Source organism: Carassius auratus, unplaced genomic scaffold (assembly GCF_003368295.1).
Source record: "Carassius auratus strain Wakin unplaced genomic scaffold, ASM336829v1 scaf_tig00033295, whole genome shotgun sequence".
Taxonomy (NCBI): Eukaryota; Metazoa; Chordata; class Actinopteri; order Cypriniformes; family Cyprinidae; genus Carassius; species Carassius auratus.
Window position 1 is genome coordinate 70,604 of NW_020526067.1, and position 14,397 is coordinate 85,000.

The 14,397-nt window shown below is 37.7% G+C and overlaps 1 protein-coding gene across 1 annotated transcript in view; it reads left to right on the forward strand.

Annotated features, from left to right (window-relative positions):
• Positions 1-509: 509 nt before the first annotated feature.
• The window catches only part of LOC113081167 (NLR family CARD domain-containing protein 3-like), a 35,782-nt gene continuing 21,894 nt past the window's right edge, over positions 510-14,397 (forward strand). Inside the window, exons 1-7 of the mRNA XM_026253222.1 lie at positions 510-553; positions 3,388-3,492; positions 3,901-3,985; positions 4,137-4,332; positions 4,453-5,354; positions 5,397-6,283; positions 9,113-9,283. Coding sequence (XP_026109007.1) covers positions 510-553; positions 3,388-3,492; positions 3,901-3,985; positions 4,137-4,332; positions 4,453-5,354; positions 5,397-6,283; positions 9,113-9,283 — 2,390 coding nt within the window. The remainder of the gene's footprint in view (positions 554-3,387; positions 3,493-3,900; positions 3,986-4,136; positions 4,333-4,452; positions 5,355-5,396; positions 6,284-9,112; positions 9,284-14,397) is intronic.

Consider the following 14,397-nt stretch of genomic DNA (forward strand, 5'->3'; position numbering starts at 1 on the left):
TAATAAACCACCGAGAAACAGAAAGATATTAATAAAACAAGCCGTTTAAAGATGATGAATGTTAAAACATTTTTACAAGTCTTTAAAAATAAGCAATCAGAATAATTCCAAAAGTGTTGTTTCATTTCCTCCTTGTTCCATTTTAAATCGCGAAACCGAAAGTATTCTGTGATCAAATCAAACCTGTTCTTCCGGATAGAGAGACGATAAACACGAGCAAAACAAATCTTCTTTTAAACTTCTTAATGATCCGATAGTAATGTGTATGTAAATAAAGACGTGTGTTGTGAGTGATCTGAAGAGATTATTACATGGCAGTATATTTGTAGCATATTTGATTTGTATATTGATTGCTTGATAACTCAGAGATTCAGCACTAGTTATTTTCTTCATCATTTGTTCCTCTGAACTCTCATGATCTTGATCTGATTGTCATGTCCAGGTCATGATGAGCATCTGATCGTCTTCAGAGACACAAAGATCTCAGTGTTGAGCTGTTCATCTGCAGTATGTCAGAGAAGAGAGGAAAGATGAGTCTCTCACACAAACCGAGGTAAGACTGAGTCTGTTTTCAGAGAAAAACAACAACTCTTTTCAACAAGCAGTGTTTTCTCTCACTGTTGTCATGTCAAATGATTTGCAAAACAAAGCAGAACTTCCTCTAAAGGTGCTTAGATTGTCTCGGGTTAAAAACAGCTAAAAACTTGTTAAATATCTAATATACAGGAATATTTGGGGAAGTCGTGGCCTAATGGTTAGAGGGTTGGACTCCCAATCGAAGGGTTGTGAGTTCTAGTCTCAGGCCGGCAGGATAGTGGGGGTAGTGCATGAACAGCTCTCTCTCCACCTTCAATACCACGACTTAGGTGCCCTTGAGCAAGGCATCGAACCCCCAACTGTTCCCCGGGCGCCGCAGCATAAATGGCTGCCCACTGCTCTGGGTGTGTGTTCACAGTGTGTGTGTGTGTGTTCACTGCTCTGTGTGTGTGCATTTCGGATGGGTTAAATGCAGAGCACAAATTCTGAGTATGGGTCACCATACTTGGCTGAATGTCACTTTCACTTTCACTTCACTTCACTTCACTTAAATCCTGTACAATCCCAGAATTAAAATTTTTTTCACTTTACTTTCATTTAGTGAATAGAAAATTTAAATAATATGGTAACTTGAGCAAGTCAAAATAATCATTGCAAACTGAAGTATCTTTTGCTGTAAAGTGTTAAATGAACTAAAATGAGTAATAATTTCTTCTGGCTCAAGTTGTAGAGCATTGTGTTCGCAGCGCAAGGTTGTGGGCTCGATTCCCAGGGAACACATGTTAGGAGAAAATGTTAGCCTGAATCCAATCTTTTTATTTTATTTTATAAAAATAGCATTGAATGGCTCAAAATATTATGGATAGGCCTATAAATATAATATTAAGGTTAGATAATCCACAAACTAATTTCAGAAGTAATCTCAGTGATTTGACTGAAGCCATGTCTGTAATTATTTAATATAACACACTGAATTCCTGAATTCCTTAATTTTGCCTCATATAACAAGTCTGTGAAGGGCATCATTGCATTAATAAAACCGGTACTTATACTACAGCAAAAAATAAAAATAAAAAAATAAATCTCATTCAGTCTCATTTATACTACTCTCCGTAGATTTCATCCTAAATTTTTACGTAGGCACAAAAGCTAGATTTTGCCCAAAAGTTTTCAGATTTATAAAACCATGGGCACACCAGAACCTGCACAAACATCTCTTTATAAATCCCAGTCAGGTGAAGATTGTGCATGCGTGCATCTCCAACTCATCTCCTCACCGAAATCACCATATATGGAGCTTACAACGCCTTGTTTTACTATTCATAACCTCATCTGCATATCATTTACATGTGAATTCCCCTTGCACGTGACACCATGTGTAACACAGAGACATAGGGAAATGGTATCCTTGCTATGTTTTAGAATAAATATAAATTAAAATATCCATAAAAACAAAATGGTTTCAAATAGTTCTCAGATATTTTAGATGATCTCATTCTTTTACATTGGCCAAATAATTTGGATTATTTCAAATTAAATATATGCAGTTTGGCTGATAAGATAAACATATTTTAGCAAGTTTAGTGGAAACCGATAAACGTATATTCATTGCAGCGTATTGTCTGATTCGACGTCGTCACTGACAAAGTATTGTAAAAAGGAAACCTGCAAATCTTACCGTTTTCTCCTAGTTATGTCCTCCCAATATAGTGGAATTTTCATAATGTTGTAGAGACGACTTTACACAACATTAACACCTCCGTGCAGCTGTGGTTGTACAGTAATCCAGCAGTGTTAGCCATAATATTGCAGTAAGTGTGCGTCATCCATCATTGTTCTCGCTAAAATATTTCTCATAACATGTGATCTGACTCTGTAGTTTAGTTTAAAGATTAATTATTGAGCACCTATAGCACTCCTCGCTTTAATAAAAATAACGTCACAGGAAAATGGTTTATTGTAAATGAAATTATGCAAGTATGTTGTTTGTAAAATTATTTAGACCTAATTTCAGTGTTAATCTCTTTTAATGCGAGTGGGATATTTAATGTAAATGTGTATGTCAACATGAAAACATAGTTTAGAGTCATCGTTTACTTCATTAATTTTCTCACTCCATGAAAAAGAGTTTGTACGCATGGTTTATAATGTTCGTATGGTGCGTACATATTTATGGGAAGTTTATTTTTAATAAAACCCGATATGTGTGTGTAAAAAAAATCTGTATGCAATTTCTGTGCTTATTTTGTGTGTACGCAACATTTATAAATGAGACCCCTGGTCTGTATTCTGTAGATATGAAGCCAGAAGAGATGTGTTCCAGCTTTCAGTAAAGATCAACTCTTGCTTGTAGAGATTAAGACATGATACAGTAGTGTCCCAAATCAAAAAGATCCCACTTGTCATTCGTTTTAGATGACAGGTTTACATGGTCTTGAAGGATGATGCAGATGAATTTGATTTTGATTAGTTGGTTGATATAATGGAAGAGCGCATCAGAAGTGTCTGTGGTGAGAAAGTGAACGATGCTGAAGCTGTAAATAATGAAAGGATGGGTGAGTGTTTAAGCTGGGGTCTCTGTCACTATTGCTGGAGAAGATATAAATGAGGAAGGTGAGAGAAGTGAGACGACTGAGGAGAATGAAGCTGAATGTGGGACAATGGTAGAAATGAAGCTTGTGTTAGATGAGGATGATACTGATGGAGAGCTTGGACTCTACTGTGATGGAAGGGGACTTATACTTTCTCTCTTTTTTTTGCATTGCGATATTGTAGTTTCTTTTTTGAATCTATTAAATTGATTGTATCAAAGTTTTAAAAATGCTTCCACTATCTTCTTTGTGTCATCAGTGTAAGATCAGGATCACATGTGTCCAGCTCTGTGTCTGTGAAGAGTGACTGCTCAAAAGGTGAACCACCGGAGTTCAGTGAGAAAACCCCATCAGCTACTGAAAGGTATTTCATGTGTTTGTATTATGGCACTAGCTAATTTCTCCACTGGGATATTTGTGATAGAAATTAACTTAATAAAACAATAGATTGCAGAACAATATCTGCTTTCCTTTTCATTGAAGTCAGTCTGGAGCTTCTTTCCAGTAATACAGTTACACAAGCAGCAGCAGCAAGTCATAAATTCACCATAGAAACATGAATATCTTTCCATCTTTCTATTATTCGTGTCAATTGTTTTTTCCTTATAGGACAGAAAAACTTACATTTGTACTTGAGTAGAACCTTCTCTTTAAAAGAATTAACTTATAGCTGCAGCATTAACAGCTGAAGTTTGCTCTTTGTGTTTGATTAAAAAATATAGATTTGTTTAATTGTCTTAACCACATTTAATTTTATTCTCCATTTTAACAGTCTGCATTATGAGACATTAGATACAGACTTCCAGATTAACAGGAACCGCAATAATTTCACAGACAAACTACAAGGAATCTTCCAGGTGAAAATAATATTAAATGATTATACTTATAACAAATAAAATGGTTATTGGACAATGTTTATGGTTTCTTTTACAAATATTTTTAGTTATGGATCATATATTTTGGACCAAATTAATGTGGATTTGGTTTAATTTTGTTCTTTGTTTATAGGATCTTGAGAAAAAAATAATCACATTTCTAAGAAATGAGCTAATCATATTTAAGAAAATACTACAAAATGAAGACATGCAATACTTTGTGAAGGACTTTAATGAGAACAGATGCAGAATGAAAGAAGTAGCTCTTGATCTCACGCTCTACTTCCTGAGAGAGATGAAGCAAGATGAAGCTGCTGATACTCTAGAAGGTAAGAGACTCCAGTGCTGTCAATTAATAATTTTATTTATAATTATAATTCCTTTAGACTTCCACATTCTGTTCTGAACATAAACCCAGAGACGTAACAATCTTTTATTTCTGTGTTTAGATGAGCTGTCCTTCATTCATCAGCTAAAGTGTAGCCTAAAGAAGAAGTATCAATGTGTGTTTGAAGGAATTGCAAAGCAAGGTGACTCTACACTTCTGAAGAACATCTACACAGATCTCTATATCACTCAGGGTTGTAGTGAACAGGTCAATACTGAACATGAGGTGAGACAGATTGAAGTTGCTTCCAGACGTCATGAATCACAGGAGATACAGGTTGAGTGCAAACATTTGTTTGAAGCACCTGAACAAGACAAGCAGATCAGAACTGTACTGACAAAAGGAGTTGCTGGCATCGGAAAATCAGTCTCTGTCCAGAAGTTTGTTCTGGATTGGGCCGAAGGAAAAGAAAATCAAGATATCAGCTTCATATTTCCTCTTCCATTTAGAGAGATGAACTTAAAGGAGAAAGACAAACTAAGTTTGATGGACCTTATAACTCAGTTTTTCCCAGAGACAAAAGGACTGAACCTTACAAGAAGAAATCAATTCAAAGTCTTGTTCATTCTTGATGGATTGGATGAATGTCGACTTCCTGTAAACTTTAAGGATAATGAGACGTGGTCTGATGTATCATCACCAGCCTCTCTGGATGTTCTCCTGACGAACCTCATCAAGGGAAATCTGCTTCCTTCTGCTCTCATCTGGATCACCAGCAGACCAGCAGCTGCCAGTAAGATTCCTCCTGACTGTATCGACCGGCTGACAGAGATACGAGGATTCAATGATGCACAAAAGGAGGAGTACTTAAGAAAAAGATTCACGGATGAGAATCAGGCAAAAGAAGTCATTGATCATGTTAAACAATCAAAGAGTCTCTTTATCATGTGCCACATCCCAGTCTTCTGCTGGATTTCAGCCACTGTTCTCCAGAACATTTTAGAGGAGAAAAGAAATAATGTTGTGAAAAACAATCAGGCTGATGATGTCTCCAAAACACTGCAGGTGTCAAATAGTGAAGACACTCCTAAGACTCTGACACAAATGTACACACACTTCCTCAGATTTCAGATCCAGCAGAGCAGACGAAAGTATGATGGAGAACATACACCAGATGTTTCCTGGGATAAAGATGCCCTCTTTTCACTGGGGAAACTGGCATTTGATCAGCTGGAAAGAAACAATGTGATCTTCTATGACACAGATCTAGAAGCCTGTGGTATTGATGTCTATAAGGCATCAGTGTACTCAGGCATGTGTACCCAGATCTTTAAGAAGGAAACCGGGATCGTTCTGGGTACCATGTACTGCTTCGTTCACTTGAGCATTCAAGAGTTTATTGCAGCCCTTTATGCACATCTGTTTCTAGACATGAAGAAGAAAAGTATATTTGTTCGTGAGTCTGCAAAATGGAAATATAAAAGTAAAACCATGATTGATTTGCTCAAGACTGCAGTGGACAAGGCACTAGAGAGTGATAATGGACACCTGGATCTTTTTCTTCGATTCCTCCTTGGTTTGTCACTCCAGTCCAATCAGAGACTCTTACAGGGTCTGTTGACACATGAAGAAGACAATGAGCAGAGCAAAGAGGAAATAGTTCAGTACATCAAGCAGAAATTAGAGTCTAATCTGTCTCCAGAGAGATCCATCAATCTGTTCTACTGTCTGAATGAACTGAACGACCAAACTCTGGTGAAAGACATTCAGACCCACCTTAACAAAGGAAGTCTCTCATCTGCTGATCTTTCACCTGCCCAGTGGTCTGCTTTGGCCTTTGTGTTGTTGACATCAGACGAGGAGCTGGAGGAGTTTGATCTTCAGAAATTCAAGAAATCAGATGACTGTCTCATTAGATTATCAGCAGTCATCAAAACCTGCAAAAGAGCTCTGTAAGTTATTTAATATATTTTGTCATGTTTTGTTCTCATCTTAAAATTGCATTAATCTACATTGATACTACGGGTGAAACGGTTCAACTTTTTCACGGTTCGGTTTGTATCACGGTTTTATGGTCACGGTTTCGGTACAGTTCGGTATGTGCTATGTTTATGGAAAAACTATACTTTCAAACAAAAGTAAAGAAAGTAGGAATATTCTAACTACAAACAGCACAAATAAAAACAATGGAGATACAAATAAAATATTTGTATTAGATACAATTGTGATTTTTCAAGGCAAGGCAAGTTTATTTATATAGCACATTTCGTACACAATGGTAATTCAAAGTGCTTTACATAAAAGAAAGTAAAATAATCATGAAGGACAAAAATAAAATAAATTTTTAAAACTTTGAAAATGACTTAAAAATTGACTTATTAAAATGAATTTAAAACAGAAATAGAAAATGATTTTACATAAAATTCAGTTAATATGTAAAATACAGTGCAATCAGTTTTGACATTGCACAGTGCTCATTCAATAAATGCACAGCTAAACAGATCAGTTTTGAGTCTAGATGTAAATGTGAATAGTGTATTAGCACATCTGATCTCTTCTGGAAGCTGATGCCAACTGCGGGCGGCATAGTAGCTAGAGGCGGACTCCCCTTGTTTTGTGTGAACCCTTAGTATTTCTTCCTGACTCGATCCTAATGATCTGAGTGCTCTGTTAGGTTTATATTCAGTGAAAATATCTGTAATGTATTTCGGTCCTAGGTCACTGAGTGACGCAAGGCGCAGTGCAAGTGTGATTGCTAGTTTCAGTCCGGCGCTGTTCGCATTTTCCCGTCCAGCGTCACACAGTGTGCATTGACTTTGCTTATTACACACAGGGATGTGCATCACACAAATATGCCAAATATTAAAAACAAAAGGATTACAATGAAAATATTATGATTGTGTAGGCTACATAAATATAAAAATGTAATGAAGAATAGTCATTGCGTGTAATAGAATTGGGCTACCTATTTGATATTCAGCCTATTACAACTAATAATGATGAATGAAATTGGTGAATTAATTGAACAATTGTGCCAATACACACAGACATTTATTAACTGACTCATCGCGCGGAGCTCTAGTGGATTCCTGCTTGTCCTGTAGATGATCTGCTCGCACACTTTAACTTTGCGCACGAGCAGATAGTTTTTTTCGCTTGAAGTGTTCAGCTTTTCCGACAACAAATTCCACCATGTAAATAGAGACCCGCCATGGCACGAGTGCATCTCACTCTTAAAGTTAATGGGAGATGACACTCTGATTGGTTTATTGAACGTTACGCCCATTACTTATTAAGAGAATAGGGACAACCCATTCCAAAAATGCTCCCCAGCGCATGGACCGTTTTCCGTCGTTAAAATGGCAAAAGTGGATTTGGACATGTCCTGAGTGCACCTGCGCTGTGCGCTTTAACCTTTGCATTTAGATCATTAAAATAGGCCCCATAGACCAGTAAAATTACTTTTAAAATCAATCCTAAACCAGTAAAATTACTTTAAAATCAATCCTAAATGTAACTGGAAGCCAGTTTAAGGACCTGAGGGCTGGTTTGATATGCTCAGATTTTCGGAGCAGGATATTGAGGGGAGTGTCAAACCAAGCAGTGACGAGGAGAGTGAAACATGTGTGCTGAACACTGCCCTATATTATTATTATTATTATTATTATTTTTATAGGTAGCCTGTTTTTTTTTGCACGCATTTTTGGCTATTTTTCTCTTCGATAATTTGCAGATGTCGGTGCATACCTACACTGAACAAAATTATAAACCCAACACTTTTGTTTTTCCCATAAAATCATGTGACATCAGGATGTGACGTTTAATGTATGAGTTGAAAACGCTAGGCATGTTAACTTTCACTTAAGGTGGTGAACAATCTCTGCTTCAGCGCAGAAGTGAGGAACTAGCGGATCTCTCCTTCATTACAATTGGCAATTTTTTTTCTTTCCGCAAACGTTGATCTGCCTTCAAAACACCTGGTAAAAGAGTCATGCGATAACATGCATTATCACTACAACACACCCTTTACAGCATTAGTTCTGGCTTTTGTTCACACAGAGCTCGTTCCGGGACTGAACCCGGTAATGTTATTAGGTCCCCAACCCTGGATCAATCCCAGGATGTATTTGCCTTTACACAGAATGGGAACTGGCAATTTACTGGATTCAACGTTCCGTGTGAAAGGTTCTTTAGGCTGGCCACAATAAAAAAGCCACTCTGAAATGTGCAGTTTTACTGTATTGATTATTCGGGGAGTTGGGGCTGGCTGGGTGTCTGAAAACCAGTCAGTATCTGGTGTGACTACCATTTGCCTCACACAGTGCTACACATGTCATTCTGATAACTTTCCGCTATCCCATCATCTTTATTTTACTAACTTACTGCATGCAGAAGGTGACCCAGCTGACCTCATCAGAAAAAAAACTTAACACTATATGCAGTTCAACTTCTTAAACTACTGCTTTAAAGAAGATATACTCTTGCATAACCTCAATGCATAAATTATTAACCTCCACAACTCCACCCCAAGAAACTCATCAAGATAGAGCAGCACTTTTAAATATATAACTCATTGCCATTAATGATATAAGCCTATAATTAATTTAAATTTAAGTTTTATTCAAGCATGCTAGTTTGTTTTTATATATAAAATTTGAATCAATAACAGAAAATGCACTGCATATATTAGAATTGTAATCTAAAAACAATTGGTATAAATTTTTTTATATTTATCAAATGCATTTCATGTATCGATCCTTGTGATTTTATTTCTCTTTTAGGCTAAATGATTGTGGCTTAACAGACAAAAGCTGTCCAGCTCTGGCTTCAGTTCTTGGATCAGATACCAATCTGAAAGAGCTGAACATGAACAATAATAATCTGCAGGACTCAGGAGTGAATCTGCTCTGCACTGGACTTAAGGATATAAATTGCAAACTAGAGATACTTAGGTAAGTTTTGTGACAATCAATAGTTTTTTATTAGAATTCAGATCCATCTGTTAACATGGACCTAGATAATTTGCCACAGAATTGAGGACAGAATTACTTCAGCTCAGTGAAATATGCAGGCTTTAATTCCAGCATAAACTCTACCTTCCAGTGCCCTCATTTATCAACAGTGTATACTCAGATGTGTGTGTAATGTGTGCGCACAATGCGGATAAGAGATACTCCACTCCAAAATGAAAATTAACCCCCATGTCGTTCCAAACCCGTAAAAGATTTGTTCGTCTTTGGAGCACAATTGAATATATTTTGGATGTAAACCTGGAGGCTTTAGACTGCCAAGTAAAACAGCAATGTTGAATAAGGGTTGAATAATTGTGACATAGCTCTGTTATTAAAATCTTATAACTTCAAAATAATACATTATAAGATTATTGTAACGAGATTAACCTCCATATCATCGGGAAGAAGGAGTCGGGAACCGGCGCACAATCAAAACTCATTTTAATATCCAAAATAAACACAACAGCGCGTCAGCCCCTCACGGCGACTGACGCGCACAAATAAAAGCCAAAACATAAAACTAATGTCCCAGGCCTGGTCCTCTCTCGTCCTTCACGGTCGTCACTCCAGTTTTATATCCTTCCATCTCCTACGTGGGACTCAAGACCGGCGGTGGGGCGCAGGTGTAGCTCATCTCCAATCACTACACCTGGCCTCACTCCTCGTTCCCACGCCTCTCGGCCCCGCCCCACTCGCCACATACCCCCATCGCCCCTCGCAGGCCGGGGGGTACCCTCGAGACTGCGCTCTACTCCCCCCCCCCCCCCCTTCCCTCCGGGGGGGACCGCTCACGGGGACCTGCAGGAACCTGGGGGTAGGACAGACGAGGCGAGAGAAAGGAGATGGAAGGAGGAGCGACAAGGACGAGAGAGGGGAGAGAGAAAAAAAAAAAAAAAAAAAAATCCGGTTCCCAGACGCACTGCTGCTCGGCCCTCCACCAGCTGGGTGATCTCCTCCGCGGTGCCTGGCGGTGGCACTGGACGGCCCTCGGCGGACGGCGCGACACTCCTCCGCCGCCCGATGGACGGCGACGGCTCCTCCGATTTTGGGCAGCGGCAGGAGTCCCCCGTTCCCTGCCCCTCCGGATTCCGTCACGGAGGCGGCAGGCTCCGGCCCCCTGGCGAACGGCGCCGACTCCTCCGCTCCCTCACGGACGGCAGCCGCCCCTCCTTGTCGTGGGCGGTCGGCAGCGAGCTCGCCCGTCCCCGGCAACTCGCTCCAGCCCACCGCCTCGAGCGTCCCTGGCGGCACATACCTCGCCTGCTCGAGGGCACCGCGGATTCACCACAGCGGCGAGGGATCTTCAGCAGCGCGTCCCTCCTTCTCCCGGGCTTCGGCACCACTGTAACGAGATTAACCTCCATATCATCGGGAAGAAGGAGTCGGGAACCGGCGCACAATCAAAACTCATTTTAATATCCAAAATAAACACAACAGCGCGTCAGCCCCTCACGGCGACTGACGCGCACAAATAAAAGCCAAAACATAAAACTAATGTCCCAGGCCTGGTCCTCTCTCGTCCTTCACGGTCGTCACTCCAGTTTTATATCCTTCCATCTCCTACGTGGGACTCAAGACCGGCGGTGGGGCGCAGGTGTAGCTCATCTCCAATCACTACACCTGGCCTCACTCCTCGTTCCCACGCCTCTCGGCCCCGCCCCACTCGCCACAATTATATATTGACATTATGACTTAATTTATGACTTTTAACCCTCTGGAGTCGATTAACGCGGATACGCGTTATGAGTCATTTTCTCCTGATAACCCCGAAAATAACTTAAATTACACTTTCAGTTTTAATCGTACAGATAAGAGCAATACATCAATCAAATCTGTAAAGGGTCTACTTTTTTTGGATACAGACATAACAACAAAATTTTGTGCACTTATAAAATAAAGATAACAAACAAGGTGTGCTGTCTGCAGCCTTTGTCTCTGCTGATCGTCATTAAAATGAACTTTAACTCAGTGAATACTCAACGAAGAGACATGAGAGAGAGATCTATAGAAAGCCTGACATGTCTACTTTTAAACTAAACAAGTGCCGCCGAAAACAGATATTCTGTGATAAAGTAATCCATATAAAAACAATGCAATGTCCGTTTTTCAATTCTCCCTTCATTATATCTAATGTGACCACGCCCCCACGCTGAACGCGCTATTCAGATTCAAACTGAAGCGTGCGGCTTGAATATGCCCACACAGAAGAAAAAGCAGCGAGACTGTTCTTCAAATTCTTTTATTTTACTGTTTGCTTCGCAATGAGAGGAATAAGACATAAATCACCCCAAAAAGATGTGATGTGGTTGAGGATTTGAGAAATGGATTTCCTCAGAAAAAAAAAGAATGAAGCACTTTATTCAGCAGAGATCATAAACATGAGTAAGTCTCTTTTTATTGATTATGTACTAGTTTTCACATAACGTGTAAACATTTTACTTGTTAGACTTTTTCCAAACTATAATTCCGGACTAAATGTATAATCAAGTGAAATATTATGAAGTTTCAATAACAATATACAATACTATACCATTCAAAAGCTTAACCATTTACCATTCAAAATAATATAAATGTAACAAATAAATGTAACTGTAACAAATGTAACACAATGCTGTTATTTTGATTTATTCCCCCTAAAAAACCTGAAAAATACCCTCAGCTCTTTTCAACATTAATAATAACAATAAATGTGTTTTTTTTTTTGTTTTGTTTTTTTTGTAGAAAATTTCTGAAGGATTGTGTGACTGGAGTAATGATGCCAAAAAAAATAGTTTGAAAGTCAGCTTTGATTGTTCTAATAAACTGTTTAACTGCTCCCCCAAGTGGATATTAAATTATGTTGTGGGATAATTCAATATATTCTAAATAAACTACAAACATACAATTATATACATTTATTTTGTTCTCACATTCTTTCTTGTTACTCCTCCCTCTCAGTGACACACAGCTGACTGAGAGGCTCATTATGCAGCTCATTATGCAGGCTTTTGTCTTCTCAGGTGTAAATCACAATGATATTCATGATAGTTGACGCCTACTCGCATATGACTTTTACCAACAAAAAGTCTTAAAATTTAAATCAATATTGTTTTCTTTAAGTGAGTAAACAAGATGATTTTCTCATAATTTAGAAAGAAAAATTATAGGCTACAAGCTCCAGTTCTCAAAAATCCCAGAACCATTGTTCTTTGTGTTTTATGGCCTTATTCAAGTGATTTAAGATTTTTAGTTTTTCACTAACCACGCATAAAAAATTTTTTTTTCTCAAAAATACAATCATGTACAGTAGGTGGCCAGCCTATCTGGGCCGTACCGCCGCGGCACTGCTGGTAACTGTAATTCAGTCGCGTGTTGAAATAATTCGCAAAACTACCGCCAGGTGGCGCAAAGTGACGGATTGCGAAATGAATGTAATTATAAAATGAGATAGCAGTAAGTAAAACAACAATAACATTATGATACAACATTGTAACATTTTAAAAAAAAGAACATACATTTTTTTTACAATTTGTTAATTTTTAAAATGTAGGATAGTCTTAGGCTACAGTCTACTAAACAAGAAATAAAAGAAGACCTTTACACAAAGGATCATATGCATGCGATTTTTATTAAACCGTAAATAAATATAAGGCCTATATATATATATATATATATATATGCGCGCTAAATGTTTTAATTTCATTTTCATTTCTGTTCATTCTTGGTTTAAAAAAAACTTCAGGTTCCATATGCAGAGCGAAATGGGAACGGTCCAGCATTTAGCAATAATTAGTATCAACTCTGTGTTATTATGTATAAACTACCAACACTTTGCATTTTTGAATTATGCCTTGTGTGACCTAAAATTAAATATTATTTGTTTCAGCTGTTTGATCGCTGGTGCCTCGCGCAAATATTCACTGGAAACAACCAGTTCACCAGACATTTGGCGTGAGCACTTTGAGATATTGTTAATTATAATTTTTTTCCATCGATACTGAAACGCACACAGCCTATTTACCTCATGAATAATAGTTAAGCTTCAAATGGGCAACATCACGAATATAGAAACGTTTGGATTTCTCCCGATTGAGAGCCCAAGCTTAGCTTTAAATTATTATTATTTATTTTTTTATTACTAAGCCTATATTATTATATACTGCAATTATATGTATCCATTAGAATTATATATTTTTAATTATTGTTTTGTTCTGATAAATTTGTTAAATTTAAAGGATTTGTTGTAAAATATTTTCTTATAGCCTATTTTTTTTCCTCTCACAAACTCTGATTTATTTTTTAGCGTGTTTTAAAAAAAAAAACATGCAGCAAACGAAAATAGGTGATTAATCCGTTAAAATGAAACGTATACACGACTCATATATTTTTTTCCTCTGACAAACTTTTTTTTTTTTGCGTGTTTAAAAAATACAAAATAAAGAAAACATTCAGCAAATGAAAATAGGTGATTAATCCGTTAAAATTTGTTACTCTTGGTTAACAGTAATTATAATTATTTTACTTCAGAACAGAGCCTGGGACTAATCTAGGCTAACCAGGGTTTATTTTTTTCATTGCATCTGAAAATGCCTTTGTTCATTACATTCACTTCACGTGCTCTTGCACAGATCAGCCTCCCGCGATGCTCAGCTGTGGACGATTTAAAAATGTTTGATATAAAGCAGTGGTTCTCAACCTGCTGCTCGTCATGAATTCAAATGTGGCCCGCACCACATGCGGAATAATAAAAAAAAAAAAAAAAAAAAAAACTTTATCAGTTTGTAAAATTGTATTTTTTACATCAATAAAAAAAAATGCTACTAATGAAATATAAGCTATATCCTAATGTTTTTATGTGAATTTTTTTTCTTCATATATTATTTTCAGACATGAGCAGACCTACTGGCATAAGCATTTAACGAACACATACAAGCGCGCACTTTGGCAGAATTCAGTTCAAATAGTCATCAACAGCCATTAGGTAAATTGCCTTTAAGGTAATATTGCGCATAAGAATGGACACATTTGTTTTTTAAGGGAGAAAAAAAAAGAAATTCAAAAAATGCCAGCGAATG